General features: G+C 38.7%; 1 protein-coding gene across 23 annotated transcripts in view; it reads left to right on the top strand.

The window, feature by feature from the left end:
• Nucleotides 1-15,994, top strand: part of SLC35D2 (solute carrier family 35 member D2) — a 59,063-nt gene that overhangs the window by 31,707 nt on the left and 11,362 nt on the right. For 5 of the 23 annotated variants that reach the window (XM_086417031.1, XM_086417026.1, XM_086417022.1 and 2 more), the window contains 4 exons: nt 2,611-2,713; nt 4,263-4,355; nt 9,921-9,988; nt 15,895-15,952. In XM_086417031.1, coding sequence (XP_086273157.1) covers nt 2,611-2,713; nt 4,263-4,355; nt 9,921-9,988; nt 15,895-15,952 — 322 coding nt within the window. Of the gene's footprint in view, nt 1-2,610; nt 2,714-3,165; nt 3,382-4,262; nt 4,356-8,944; nt 9,038-9,920; nt 9,989-15,894; nt 15,953-15,994 lie in introns of those variants that run through there. The other 18 variants (XR_015170195.1, XM_086417037.1, XM_086417028.1 and 15 more) reach the window with 8 other exon arrangements.

Genomic DNA, 15,994 nt, shown 5'->3' with positions numbered 1-15,994 from the left:
ATTGAAGACTTTAAAAAAAATTAGTTTATAAAAATGTAAGTCTTTGATGAGGAATGACAGTTCAGGTACTGTGTGTGTGAAGGCACATTTCCAGAAGCAGTCAGTAGGAATTCAGCTCATATTTAATATATGTGGTAACTCTAATGAGCTGAAAGGGTAAATAGTGCTTCCTGAAACATCTGACTTCTACCCAAGAGCCAGCTTGGAGTAGTAATTCTCGACTTTTTCTTTCCTCAGCACCCACAGAATGGATAACCTTCTTATGGGTAATGGGTACAGTCTTAGCTACAGGCCAGCTGTAACCCCACCTTTCTGTGCTGTCACTCAAATTAATTCATCAAATGCAAGTATAGATGAGCCAGTTTGGGCTGCTATAACAAAAAGAGCCCACATCTTGGTTGTTTAACATACCAAATATATTTCCGCCCCATTCCACGTACATACCAACATCAGTTAATGCTGTGGGGGTGCTCTGCCCATTATAGCTACTCAGGGACCCAGGCTGATGGAACCTCTGCCTCAAAGGGGGTTTCCTTTCTCATCAAGAAAGGAAGAAGACATGTGGGGAATTGTACACTGGCTCTCCAAAGTTTTCCCCAGAAGTGACATGTGTTACCAAAGCAAGTTACATGGCCAATAACAGTTGAAATAGAATGTCTGTGAACAGCCCTAAATGACAAGGGTTAACCATGAATCCGCCCCCATCTATAACACAAGTAAATTCTTCTCAAACTTCTGTGCTTTCACTACTGGCCTAAACAGATGATGCTGGGAATTCTTGGTCCCCCTCAAGTAGGAGATGTGAAAACTCCAAGAATTCCCCTAAGGCTCTCTGAGGAAGTAAGTAAAATACTTCCTTTCCATTCCTCTGGAATCTTCAGGTTTTTGCCCATTCAACTCTTGGCCATCCTAAGGATGGCAGATTCTTTTTTTTTTTTTGGTTATACAAAATCCTTATTTTATTTGCATTGTTTTACATTTTCCAGATAATTCAGTTTAGACTCTCAGGAGCTTCCATAGAATCTTGTAACATATGCCAGTCCTCTGTAATAAGCCCATCTTCTGTGCAGGTTCTTCTTTACACTGAGCTGAATGGGGTAGGCACGATTTGGAAAACTCTCCTTTGAGAGATTCTATTTTTGTGACTGAACCACAGAATTCTGATTTACAATGATTTAAAATTATAATGTCACAAATATATTTGTAGGTAAGTAATACCAGTGGAAGCTTCAGGCAAAGTCTGGTTTAATCTGCATTCCAATCTTGATGCAGTTTTTGCATATTTCCTTCTTTTGGGGTAGAAATAATCTTATTTTGATACTGAAGGGGATGAGGATATGCCATCCCAAAATGTGCCACTTTGACATAAATGGTATTTTGACTTGAAGGAATTGAGAATCAACAAGTATGGGAAGAGTTCTCTGCCCTCCCCTTTTCTGCATAAAAGTAGACCATAAATTTCCGTTTGTGAAGGTGTCCCTGGTCCTTAGTCAGAATAGGAAAGCAGTTCTTATCACCAGACACAGAGAGTCAGCATCAAGATGAGTCAGCATAAGCAAACCTTATTAAAATAACCCTTATCTTCCATAAGTTTCCTCCATATATTTCCCAGTGCCTTTTCCACAATTTATTTATTCCTTGAAGCCCACACCCTCTGCTCTGTTTATGTGGTATATAAGCTCCATAGTCTAACCACCTCTTTGAGTTTCATTTTTTTTCTGTGAACTCCTGTGCATGTAAAATATTTAATATGATTTGTATTTTTTTCTCCTGTTACTCTATTGTCAGTTAAATTTGCAGGCCCCCAGATACTGACCCAAAGGTGGTAGAGGAATCCTCCTTGACAATATATAATTCATGTTATTCATACTTATGAATTATGACATGGGTGTGGTGCTGTTTGCAAGGTCAAGTGCAGGTGATGAATCATATCTGGGCTTAGCTGTTGTTTACTCTCCTCCCTTTGCCATATTCCCCTCAAACATGTTTATAGTAGTGTTGTTTATTTAAAATGGAAATTGAAGAGAAGCCTTCAAAGAATGGGAGGAGAGAGGCCTTAGAGGAGTTGCAGAGAAGGACATGGACCCTGCCTTGCCTTTTTGATGGATAGTGAGGGTACTGGTGGTGAAGTGATGTTAGGGGACCAGATGGAAGTGTCAGTTCCTCCTTTGACCTCTTTGGCCTGTCACTGCCCAGCTGTCCCCAGAGGGCTGTACTCTGGGGATGGCCCTGTGTACCACAATAAGAAAAGCCACAGGTGGGTTGAACAAATCATTCCCCTTAGAAAAACAAGGCTCATGCTGATTTATTAGCAAAAGAAGGGCTTCCTAGTCAAAGGAAGATGGTTAATGTCCGTCTGGTTTTAAGCTGTTATGATTAAGATGAAGCTTCCTGGTGGCCTGATTTTGTTCTTGTCTGGAGGCAGGGGAGAAGAATTAGCTATTCACCGCCACACAGGGGGAAAGTATGCCAGAGAAAAGGCAGTTTTGCTAGCACTACAAATGGATTTGATCAGGGAAAGAGAAAACAGAAGGCCTCTGAGGCCAAGCTGTGAGTTTTTCTTTTTTTTGAGTTTCTGATAATCATATTCCTTTTTATTCTCCCTCCCAGTTCTGACCTTGCTTTTAACTTGGAAGGGTATATTTTTGTATTCCTGAATGATATCTTCACGGCAGCGAATGGCGTTTACACCAAACAGAAAATGGACCCAAAGGTACCAGACTTTCGCTTCTTTGGCTTTTAGGCTTTGTCATCTGACCCCTGAAATAACATGAAAAAAATAAACTTGTAAAGCGGGCATGTAATTTAATTTACATGTTATGATCTACAGATTACTAATTTCTTTTAAATGATACTGTGCATAGGTTCTTGTTATTCCTTGTCATGCAAAATTTGGGGTGAAAATTAGGTAGGAAAGGAAAAATAGGCACTATTTTGGGTGCAAAGAAAGAATGCTACATAGAAAGGGGATCATTTTGAAAGGCAAAGTAAAACTAGATGTTTTTTACCATCACCATCAGTGATCAAGTAAAGTCGGGAGTATTCTGAAAGCAGCTCTAATTTGAGAGTCTGGAGATGTGGGTTACAGATGCAAGTATTGCTGAACAAAGTGAAAGTGAAGGTCACTCAGTAGTGTCTGACTCTTTATGACCCTATGCACTATAGTCCACCGGGCTCTTCTGCTCATGGAATTCTCCAGGCAAGAATACTGGAATGGGCTGCCATTCCCTTCTCCAGGGGATCTTCCTGAGCCAGGAATCGAACCCATGTCTCCTGCATTCTTTGTCATCTGAGCCACCAGGCTGACAGGTTAATGTGACTTCACTTCTCCAAACCTCAGTTTCCTCCTCTGTGGAGTTAGATGACTGGAATGGATAAATGGTAAGGCCCTTTCATGAGGGGCGGGTGGGCAGATGGGCTTTCCTCCCATGTGGCTGCCCCTGGGTTGGAGCTCCAAGCCCTTACCCCCACCCCAGCTGTGCAGGAAGCTCTGGAGGATGGGCCAGGCATACATTCCTTTGTTCCCAGTTCTTAGTGTTGAGTGAGGATGTTTGCTTTGATGGACAGGCTTATTCCTATGAGCTGTTTTTTATCTGCACTGTATTTTTCTGTATTATCATTTATTTTTTAATGGCAGTTTTACATAACTGGGTTTGTTGCCTTTTGAGAATCACAATATGTCACCCTGTATGGAAAGTGGTGGATGTAGTCTCTTTAATGAAAATTAAATTTATGCAAGATTGGAAACAAGATACCTGGTGTTTTTACCCTGCTGTTCCTTAATAGAAGGAGCAGATGTTTTTAAGAAGTTTTGTTTATATTAGCATTTTTAATGCTATTGACTTTGTTCCAGACTTCCTATTTTGAATAGCATGCTTTAAAAAAAAAAAAAGGAACAATTAGCATGGAGAATCCCAGGGATGGGGGAGCCTGGTGGGCTGCTGTCTCTGGGGTCACACAGAGCTGGACACGACTGAAGCGACTTAGCAGCAGCAGCATGTTAAAGATTGGTGGAACCTCGGAGTCCATCCAGCTCCATCCATTTTATATCTCATTTTTTGGGTAAAACAAATTTTTTTTAAAAATCACAGTATACTTGAAGCATTTTATTTTATGTCAGAAATTTGCTGAAAATATTCAAATACAGAACCGGTCAGAATGTGTATTCTAACTCTGCATAAGTACATCAGGCGAATAAATGGCTCCAAGAAATCTGACACTTTATATTTCTAAAACTGAGTGGAGTTTCTTGGCTTTTGCAGGAGTTAGGGAAATATGGAGTGCTTTTCTACAATGCCTGCTTCATGATTATCCCAACTCTTATCATTAGTGTCTCCACTGGAGACCTTCGACAGGTAAGCTGATGACAGTCATTCATTCTACTTAGCAGTCTTCACAATTTTAATATTTAGCCTGCAGTACTCATTAAAATAAAAAGTGTATAAAGGAAAAAAGTGTCTAAAGGTACCTAGGATTTCCAAAAGCAAGATGTTTGATATCCTCAGTAATACCTTTAGCACTTTCCTTTCTTTGCATTTGTCTTTAAACCCCTGGGAAGTAGCAGGAAGTAGTCAAAAAAACTCTGGCCTTGACGCTTTTAGCAAGACAACAATAACGAAAATCTGGAGTTTGAGTCTCCCTTTCCCCTTAGTTGGTGTGAGGACCCTGGGAAAGTTAATTAACATTGAAGGGGATTTTGATAGTTTAAAAAATGGATTTACTTATTTATTACCTTTATTATGGACATTTGGAAACATACGCACAAAGTAAAGAATGATTTGATGAGCTCGCATGTATCTATCACACAACTTCAGCGTATTTTGGCATTTCACCATTCTTATTTCATCTGTCGTCATCTGCTTTCACTCCCCCTTCTTCCCCTGGAGTATTTTAAAGCTAATCCCAGACGTCATGACATCTGCCTCTAAATATTCCAGGATCTGGAATTTTGAGAAGATCTTGTTCTTTTGGTATTTGCCCTGTTGACTTATCTGCTGCATACCTGTCAGAGACAGGTAAATTAGCAGAAGGATATGAGGTTCAGCTGGGGCATGGAAGTATCTCTTAGGAAGGGTGAATGTTCACCCCATAACATCCACAATGGCCACCTTGAAATGTGCTGACTCAGAAAGTTGCCAGACACACCACTTGAAGTTCATGTGAGAAACGAGGTGTGCTGGGCAAAACCCTTGTCCAGCGTGGCCTCTGGCCTCTCCCACAGATGCCCACCTCACCCCCCGCACCAGTAGCCAGGCATTAACCTCATTAGTCCCGTTGTTGCTAGGCTGGGGTGGTGTTTACAGCCCCCTACACCTGCCACCACAGCAGATGTTTGCCTACCATACGACAGTATTTCTGCATTTAACAGCATGGTTGTGGTGCACACTGGTTGAGCCTCAGTGCCCCTTGTGCCCGCTGGGGGTTTGAATGACTTCAGAAGGCTGCAGACTCCTGGGGACTCCTGGGGTGAATATCAGGGCTTCTTGTTCCTTCTCAGAACTATACTTTCTCCCTTTTCTGATTTCTTTCTCAGAACAGGGGAATAGTGGACTGGCTTAGTAGCAATGTCCCCAGGGGTAAACATCCATTTCCATGTGTTTATATTGAAGACTTCCAAGAAACAGCAGTTTTAATATAGGAGTCTCAGTTTGTGAACCTGGGCCTCATTGTTAATTCAGAATATTGGAAGTTAAAGCAAGCACCCCAAGCGTCTTTATTAATAATGAACAAGGGCAGAATATCTAAAAACACAGTACTTATTTTTTAGTTACCTTCAATTAAACCAATTTAGTGCCAGCAGCCTTACATAAACAAGATGAAATTATGAGCCCTCAATGAAGTAGTCCTATTGGCTTGCCTCATTTCATTATTATAAAAAGGAGTTTTTCTTTTGAGTCTCTGGAATTTATCTCTTCTGAGATTCTGATGTTTTATAGATTTTCAGATATATATTTATTTCTAAAGTATAAATCTAGAAACTCTTAGAACACTTGATTGAAACTAAAAGTTTGTTTCACCATAGAAACAATGTTATGAATGGCATAGTGACCAGAAACTGAATTTTAGGTACCTTTTGAAAATAGACTACATGTATTATGTTAATAATTTATAACAGTATTTCAATAGGAATATGTATTTCTACATTCAAGTTATTGACTTACAAACTTACAGCATGGTGCTTTCAGAAGTTGCCACCTGCTGTAATTATTATTATGCAGAATTATTATACTTTCTCATGTAATAATAAAAATAGTTAATAATTATCGAGGAATCATTCTATCAGACATTGTTTGAAACAGTGTACATGACCTATCTCATTACATTGCCACAATAGCCTGAGGAGAAGGTATTATTAATTATTCCCATTTTATATACAAGGAATCTAGGGCACAATATTCAAATAACTTTCCAAGGAAAGTAGGTGATGGATCCAAGAGGCTGTCTTGCTCTAGAAACACACCCTCTGCTGTAATCTCAGTTTTTAAATTTGTATATTGAAAGTGTTTGTTTCTTTCCTTCATATATGAAAAAGCATGACCTATCACTATAGCTTAGAAAGTATAAGAGACCTTAGATTTTCTTCAGCTTACTCAATTCTAGTGTTCTGGGAGAATATTGTATTCCTATTCTGACTTTCAGCTTACTCAATTCTAGTGTTCTAGGAGAATATTGTATTCCTATTCTGACTTTCAGCTTACTCAATTCTAGTGTTCTGGGAGAATATTGTATTCTTATTCTGACTTTCAGCTTACTCAATTCTAGTGTTCTAGGAGAATACTGTATTTCTATTCTGACTTTCCATGCTGGAGTATCTCAGTATTTACCCTATCTAGCCTCTTCCATTTGATCAGTCTCTTAAGATTTCAAACAGAAGTTCCTATAGTTACCTTAGAGCCCAAGCAATAATAACTATTCTCTGAAATTCCAGATGCTGCTAAGTCACTTTAGTTGTGTCCGACTCTGTGCGACTCCATAGACGGTAGCCCACCAGGCTCCCCTGTCCCTGGGATTCTCCAGGCAAGAACACTGGAGTGGGTTGCCGTTTCCTTCTCCAATACATGAAAGTGAAAAGTGAAAAGTGAAAGTGAAGTCGCTCAGTCGTGTCCAACTGCTAGCGACCCCATGGACAGCAGCCTACCAAGCTCCTCTGTCCATGGGATTTGCCAGGCAAGAGTACTGGAGTGGGGTGCCATTGCCTTCTCCGAGGCCTCTATAAGATGACAAGAATACAAAAATCATTAAGTTAAAAATTTGACTAACTTAAACGTGTTATATGGTAAAAGATGCCAAAAGAGATGAGATACTGTAATCAATAATTTTAAAAAACTCTGTAGGAAAAATAGTAAGATTCTCATTTCTTTCACTTCATTGTTCTGCCCTGTGTTCACTGAATCATCATGAATTTCTTCCAGCTGGTCACTTTTAACCATGGCTGAATCCATTTTAGACTGTGAACAAAATATAAGAAGAGCTTATATAATTAGGTGTGTTAGTCTGCCATATAAAATTGTGTTTTATTACCAAGTTTGGTTTGATTGTATTGAAAGTTGATTGATGAATTTGAGTGAAAGGTTAACTTCTCTTATTAATGGAAGGAGTACTTTGATGAGTCATTTTTTCCCAGTTGACCAAAGGGTCAGAGATTCTGTTGAGACTCACGTGTGTGACTCACTGTACTCCTGGACCTTGGACTTCCACAGTCTACAGATCTGGTAATAGCACCCTGATTCTGTTTGTGATTAACAAAGTCAGTAATGCCAGCTCCTCTTGTTAACAAATTAGGCTCCTGGAAAATAATGTGTAAACTTTCTTTAGTTAATCAAATCACTGCAATAAGTTCAAAGTACAGTTAATGTATTGCAGTTGATGAATAGAAATAAATAATAGGACTTTTTTCTGATTTAAAAAAATAATGAAAAATGAAAAAGATTCACACTCCAACGTACTTTCACAGAAATAGTAAGTTTAAAGCAGGAAGTGCTTTATTGTTACTCACTTAAAATTATTTTCTGTTTTCAAATAAGTATCATTCTATGTGATTTTTTAAAATGCCACCAACACAGCTCATCATTATTAAAGGAACAGAATAAAATTAAAATCTATCAAAATTGAAGTTGGCAATGAATCCAAATATTTTTAATGAAAATTACCACATAGCACTCAATGGCTTATGTGGTATCAACAACATACAGTTTTTATTTATTGTTTTTATAAATACTCCCAGTTCTTTGAGTAGATAAATGTTTCCTATCTTTGGTTTGAAGTTAGGGCCATGTGGCTTTCTCTTATTCCCAATTTTATTTAATTTTTCAGACACAGAATGTTTTCCAGAAGTTTCTGTTTTGTTTTGATTTTTGACAATCTTGGCATAAAATGTCCTGGATGTTTTCTGACCCTTTGATTGGCTTGGGGCTTGCCCGCAAGACAGATTTATATTGACTATGTTTTTTGTTTCAAAAGTAAGTGTTAAAAAGAAAAGTTTTATTATGAAAACGTGCAAACCTATTCAGAAGGAAAGAGAATAGTATGCAGGTCCCATGTACCCATCAACCAGGTTTGGTGGTTATCAACATTTAATGTGTATTTTTTTCATAAGAAAGGTGGGCAAAGTATTACTGATGAAACAGGTACAGTAAAGTGTGACAAGGTTGTACTAGTCAGAGAAGAGAGTTCCACTTTAATTGGTTTAAAAATTTGAATTATAAACTTAAGGAGGATTTAGTGTTAAATCTATAAAGTTACTAAAACTTGGCTAACAAAGTGTTGTTAAACAGAAAGTGAGTAGAAGTCATATTTAATCATGTTATTAAGCACATTCTTACACAGAGTCTTGAGTCACTGTGAAATCATTTTTGGATTCAGGCAAGGGAAAAATCATGAATAAAATACTCCTTTTTATTGTTACCTATCTTTTCCAAAGGGTTAATTTTATTTTCTCACCTAGGGACTAAGAGGAGAAGGCAGTGGCACCCCACTCCAGTACTCTTGCCTGGAAAATCCCATGGACGGAGGAGCCTGGTAGGCTGCAGTCCATGGGGTCACTAAGAGTCGGACACGACTGAGTGACTTCACTTTCACTTTTCACTTTCCTGCACTGGAGAAGGAAATGGCAACCCACTCCAGTGTTCTTGCCTGGAGAATCCCAGGGACGGGGGAGCCTGGTGGGCTGCCGTCTATGGGATCGCACAGAGTCAGACATGACTGAGGCGGCTTAGCAGTAGCAGGGACTAAGAGAAGAAGCTGAGCATTAAACTTCTCTACCAGCTCCTTTACCCCAGTTACTTGATTGGTTTGTAAATAGGAAACAATAGTTTATTTGTTCATGATACTTTTATAAGCATCTATAAATTCTTTTTTTTTTGCCTGCTCTTAGTTCCCTGACCAGGAATGGAACTTGGGCCCCAGCAGTGAAAGTGCTGAGTCCTGGCTACTGGACCATCAGGGAATTCTCCTTCCACCCTTTTCCTTTTGTGCAAATTCTTAAAAATAGTTTGTGAACTGAAAAGTTTTCTTAGTCTTGCCAATATCATTAATTTTATAATAAACTTTCTTTTAAGATTATTAAAAAGTGAACACAACCTTGATTTTATGACTAGAAATTAGTAAAAATTTAAAAATAACCACAGCAATAATAGCTGTCATTTTGTTCTTGCCACCTGCCAGGTTCTAAACAGTTTAATTAAATCCTCACATTGACCTTTGAGGCAGTTTTTAAAATAATAATTCCCATTTTGTGAAATGAGCCTCAGGTTCGGAGAAGAAAAGTAATTTGCCCCATTTCTCACAGCTGATATTACCCAGGAGTTTTGAAACTGTATTTTTCTGTTTGTGAAAGTGGAATTTGCACTAGACTGTGCAGATTGATAAAACCAGTATTATTATTCTAACCATTAGTTTTCTTTGCTTTTTTTTAACAATAGGCTACTGAGTTCAATCAATGGAAGAATGTTCTGTTTATCATACAGTTTCTTCTTTCCTGTTTTTTGGGGTAAGAAGCCACAGATAAGAAGCTTTGGTCTGTTGTATCTCTTGATAAGTCAAATCAAAATATACATTCTCTCTGCTTTGTCAAAATCCCTTAGTCTGTGCTTCTCCTGCTTTTTCTGAGAAGTAGCCCTGTAGCAGCCCTGGAGAAGGAAATGGCAACCCACTCCAGTACTTTTGCCTGGAAAATCCCATGGATAGAGGAGCCTGGCAGGCTACAGTCCACGGGGTCACAAAGAGTTGGACATGACTGAGCAATTTCACAAAGCTCTGTAGCAGAGGAGTGGATCGGGACCCATGACCTCCAAAATATGATGTTGCCTATTGATTTCTGCAAGTTAGTTTGAAATAAAGTCAGCTGCCGTATCACATTCAAATGTGTTTTTTGTCTTTGTCCCAATGTCCCAAGTTTCCCAAGATTCTCACCTCACATAAATATGTGGAAATAACCATTTTCTGTAGTGCTGTACCTGTTATATTCAGGGTGTTTTCTGAGGAGATTTGCCCAGGCCATTGTCCAATAATTTTAGGCTTTTGTTCTTAAAATTTTCCTCAGGTGTATCATTCTGTTGAGGGGCCTTGCAGCTTGTATTTTTTTATATGTTCCCCAAACTTGAAAATTTCCTTTCATAAGTAGATAATACATACAACTAGTAAATAATTCAAAAGCTGCAAAAGGATGCACGGGGGAACATAAGCTACCCTCTGTTCTTCCCTGCCTTGTGGCACTCACTGAAGTTTTCCTCTTTAGAAGTTTTGAAGAGACTTCCTCTCCACTGCTTGAAGTCTTTGAAGTATCCTTCCTGGGCTGGGCTCCATGTACATGCAAGCACCCGTGTCTTAGCCCATGAGAAAGGGTCTTTGAATGACTGTCTTGGAATTACTTGTCAAAAGATTTTTCCTGTGAAGAAAGATGAATTCCCCCTTATTATTATTATTATTTTCATTGTTGTGTAGATGGACTGAGACAACTCATGATCTCTTTGGTCAATAGTCTTCAATTCTTAAACTTGATCTTCCTTGCAGTAATGTAGTCTCATATACAGTAAAAGTGTTTATGTATATTCTCCAGCTCAGTAATTCTTTCTTTAGCTGTGTCTGATTTAATATTTAAACTATTTCTTGGAGTTTTAAAAAAATTTATAGTTTATTGAGGTTTAGTTGATGTACAATAATATATAATGGCAACCCATTATATAGTAGAATACTCCAGTATTCTAATAAGTATATATAAGAATACTCCAGTATTCTTGCCAAGAGAATCCCATGGACAGAGGAGCCTGGTGGGCTATATAGTCCATGAGGTTGCAAAGAGTCAGACATGACTTAGTGACTAAACAACAGCAATTATATATGTTTCAGGTATACAGCATAGTGATTCACAGTTTTTAAAGGTTATAGTCCTTTATAGTTATTATGAAGTATTGGATATATTCCCTGTGTTATACTATATATCCCTATAGATTATTTTATACATAGCAGCTGGTACGTCTTAATCCCCTATTCCTTTCTCACTCCTCCCCACTGGAGTTTTTTATTTTAACAATTTTATTTGTAAAAGTTCCAGTTTTTTAAAAATGTAATCTGTTCATTCATGACATTCTTTTGTTGGTTATCTTTGTGACTGTATCTTTTATTTCTTTAAATATTACACACATAGCTATTCTGTATCTGATGATCCCAATATCTGCAGTTCTTGAAAATCTAAATATATAGGTTGTCCACTCAATATGTGTTTATGTCATTATGGTTTATTTTCTTATGTATTTGGTGACCTGTGATTTGCAAGCATGTGATTCAATCTTAATCGTTAGGATTAATCTTAATTAATCATAATTTTGTGGACCAAAATTAGGAATTTGAGAAACTTTCCTGTATGGACAAATTGTTTTTAGTCTTGTTGGTAGCCAGGTGTACTCCTGACTTGGACCATTCTGGCCTTTTTGAGGGTCTGGGCTCAGTGGGCTAGTGTCTCTTCTCATTTGAGGTTTGGCCCAGGGCTCAGGCCCAGAGACTGTTGTTTTGCAATGGCCTCTGCCCTGACGTACTCTGATCCTGTACCCAGTTTCTCCTGTTTTCAAAGGACGGATTTTGGGCAACCTCTTGCGCCTCTTTCAAAACCAGTAATCTCTCAAATAATGTGTTCTTTCCAGGCGTTGATTGTTTGACAATGGTGAGTACTAAGTGCTCCCAGTACTTAGGCTGCCATTGTTGAATGCCTAACCATAGTAAGATATTTATATCCCAGTTGTGACTGAGAACAAATAATTTTGAAAAAAATCTACTAACCTGTGTGAGTTACTCTTTGTCAATTACCTTCCCCCCATTCCAGATAATAAAAAATTCAACTTATATCACAGACTCAGACTAGTGCCTTTCCTTGCCTAAGCCTGTGTTCATCTATATGTAAACAGCAGAGTCAAGTTTTAGTTCTATCTTATGTCATTAGAAACTTAATGAGATACAAGTGCTTTTTTTTTTCACTTGCACTTTATATATATATTTTTTCACTTGCTCTTGTAGCCATGACATTCAGAAAATCAAGAAACAAACCCTTTGATGTCAGCTGTCTTCATTGAGTGGTGGGGTAGGCAGTGCCTAGATGTGAGTTGGCAGCTTCTGGGGCTTCTTTGTCAAAATCTTGACCCCATCTGTCTACAACTCTATACATTTTTTTCCAGTTAACAGTGTGCTTCCTAGAAAACAAAGACGCTCTTGATAAATGTTCTTAATTGTTATTTTATGAGTAGTCATTTTGCAAGTAAAATCTAATAAAGGCTTTACCATCTGAGCCACCAGGGAAGCTCAATAAAGGCATAGTAATTAAAAATAAATCAGTAAGTAATAAAAACAATACTTCAGATTCTACAACTTTAAAGATGAAAATTAGGTGAGTTCCAGTTTTTTGGAGAAGAATACTGCAACCCACTGCAGTATTCTTGCCTGGGAAATCCAATGGACAGAAGAGCCTGGCAGGCTACAGTCCATGGGGTTGCAAAAGAGTCAGACAAGATTTGGTGACTAAGCAACAGTTTTTAAAGGGGGTCTTTTGAGGACATTAATTCATGGCATCAATCTAACAGTTCGGTGCCTCTCCCCTGGAATCAGATGGATTTGAATCCTGGCTTTGCCGCTTTTTAGTTCTGAGTCCGTGGACTAGTTATTTACTCTCTTTGAGCCTCAATTTCCTTATCTTTAAAACAAGAACAATGAGGTTACATAGCTGATTTATAAAGTTCTGTGAATTGTGGATTCCTCAAACTCATGTCCATTGAGTTGGTGCTGCCATCCAATCATCTCATCCTCTGTTGGCTCCTTCTCCTCCTGCCCTCAGTCTTTCCCAGCACCAAGTTCTTTTCCAGTGAGTCAGCTCTTCACATCAGGTGGCCAAAGTATTGGAGCTTCAGCTTTAGCGTTAGTCCTTCCAGTGAATATTCAAGATTAACTTCCTTTAGGATTGATTGGTTTGATCTCCTTGTTGTCCAGGGAAACTCTCAAGAGTCTTCTCTAGCACTACAGTTTGAAAGCATCAGTTCTTTGATGCTCAGCTTTCTTTATGGTCCAACTTTCACATCTGTATATGACTACTGAAGAAAAACTATGTTTTGACTATATGGACCTTTCTCAGCAAAGTGATGTCTCTGCTTTTTAATATGCTGTCTGGGTTTATCATAGCTTTTCTTCCAAGGAGTAAGTGTCTTTTAATTCTGTGTCTACAGTCATAGTCTGCAGTGACTTTGAATGCCAAGAAAATAAAACCTGTCATGTTTCCATTTTTTCCCCATCTATTTCCCATGAAGTGGTGGGAACAGAGGCCATGATCTTCATTTTTTGAATGTGGAGTTTTAATCCAGCTTTTTCACTCTCCTCTTTCATGTTTATCAAGGGGCTCTTTAGTTCCTTTTTGCTTTCTGCCATTAGAGTGGTATCATCTGCATATCTAAGGTTATTGATATTTCTCCTGGCATCCTGATTCCAGCTTGTGATTCATCCAGCATGATGTACTCTGCATTTTGTTGTTGTCATTCAGTCACTCAGTTGTGTCCAACTCTTTATGACCCATGGACTGCAGCATGCCAGGTTTCCCCTGTCCATCACCAACTTGTGGACCTTGCTCAAACTCATATCTGATGAGTCGGTGATGCCATGGAACCATCTTGGCCTCTGTCATTCCCCTTCTCCTCCTGCCATCAAGATTTCCCAGCATCAGTGTCTTTTCTAATGAGTTAGCTCTTCACGTCAGGTGACCAGAGATTTGGAGCTTCAGCTTCAGTATCAGTCCTTCCAGTGAATATACGATTTCCTTTAGGATTGACTGGTTTGATCTCCTTGCAGTCCAAGGGACTCTCAAGAGTCTTCTCCAACATTACAGTTCAAAAGCATCAAGTCTTTGGTGCTCAGCTTTCTTTATGGTCCAACTCTCATATCCATACATGACTACTTGAAAAACCATAGCTTTGACTATACGGATCTTTGTTGGCAAAGTAATGTCTCTGCCTTTTAATATGCTGTCTAAGTTTGTCATAGCTTTTCTTCCAAGGAGCAAGCATCTTTTAATTTCATGGCTGCAGTCACCTGCAGTGATTTTGTAACCCAAGAAAATAAAGTCTGTCACTGTTTCCATTGTTTCCCCATCTATTTGCCATGAAGTGATGGGACCAGATGCCATGATCTTAGTTTTTTGAGTCTTGAGTTTTAAGTCAGCTTTTCCACCCTTCTCTTTCACTTTCATCAGGAGGCTCTTTAGTTCCTCTTCGCTTTCTGCCATAAGGGTGGTGTCATCTGCATATCTGAGGTTATTGATGTTTTTCCCAGCAATTCTGATTCTAGCTTGTGCCTCATCCATCCTGGCATTTCATAGAAGTTAAATACGCAGAGTTACAATATACAGCTTTGATGTACTCCTTTCCCAATTTGGAACCAGTCTGTTGTTCCATGTCTGGTTCTAACTGTTGCTTCTTGACCTGCATACAGGTTTCTCAGGAGGCAGGTAAGGTGATCTGGTATTCTCATCTCTTTAAGAATTTTCCATGGTTTGTTGTAATCCACACAATCAAAGGCTTTAACATAGAAAGCGAGGCAGAAGTAGATGTTTTTCTGGAATTCGCTTCCTTTTCCTATGATCCAACAGATGTTGGCAATTTGATCTCTGGTTCCTCTGCCTTTTCTAAATCCAGCTTGAGCATTTGGAAGTTCTTAGTTCACATACTGTTGAAGCCTAGCTTGAAGGATTTTTAGCATTACCTTGCTAGCAGGCGAGAATAGTGCAATTGTGCGGTAGTTTGAACATTCTTTGGCAGTACCTTTCTTTCGGATTGGAGTGAAAACAGATGTTTTCCAGTTGTATGACTACTACCGAGTTTTCCAAATTTGCTGGCATATTGGGTGCAGCATTTTAACAGCATTATCTTTTAGAATTGAAATAACTCAGCTAGAATTCCATCACCTTCATTGGCTTTGTTCGTAGTAATGCTTCCTAAGGCCCACTTGACTTCACACTCCAGGATGTTGGCTCTAGATGAGTGCCAACTGGATAACCACACCATCATGGTTATCCAGGTCATTAGGACCTTTTTGTACAGTTCTTCTGTGTATTCTTGCCACCTCTACTTAATCTCTTCTGCTTCTGTTAGGTCCATACCAGTTCTGTCCTATATTTTCCCCATCTTTGCATCTATCTCCTATTTTCTTGAGAAGATCTCTAGTCTTTTCCATTCTGTTTTTTCCCTCTATTTCTTTGCATTGTTCACTTATGAAGGCTTTCTTATCTCTCCTTGCTATTCTTTGGAATTCTGTATTCAGTTGGGTATATCTCTCCGTTTCTCCTTTCCCTTTCACTTTTCTTCTTTTCCCCAGTATTTGTAAGATCTCTTCAGTCATTTTGCTTTATTGCATTTCTTTTTCTTGCAGATGGTTTTGGTCACCGCCTCCTGTACAATATTGTGAACCTCCATCCATAGTTCTTCAGGTACTCTATCAGATCTAATCAAACCACTAGGCAATTCACGTA

The sequence above is a fragment of the Bos grunniens genome, chromosome 8, assembly GCF_055505025.1.
Source record: "Bos grunniens cultivar Pamir isolate PY7600 chromosome 8, Bosgru_T2T1.0, whole genome shotgun sequence".
NCBI lineage: Eukaryota > Metazoa > Chordata > Mammalia > Artiodactyla > Bovidae > Bos > Bos grunniens.
Note: the sequence above shows the minus strand (reverse complement) of the source record. Positions and strands in the feature narration are given on the sequence as shown.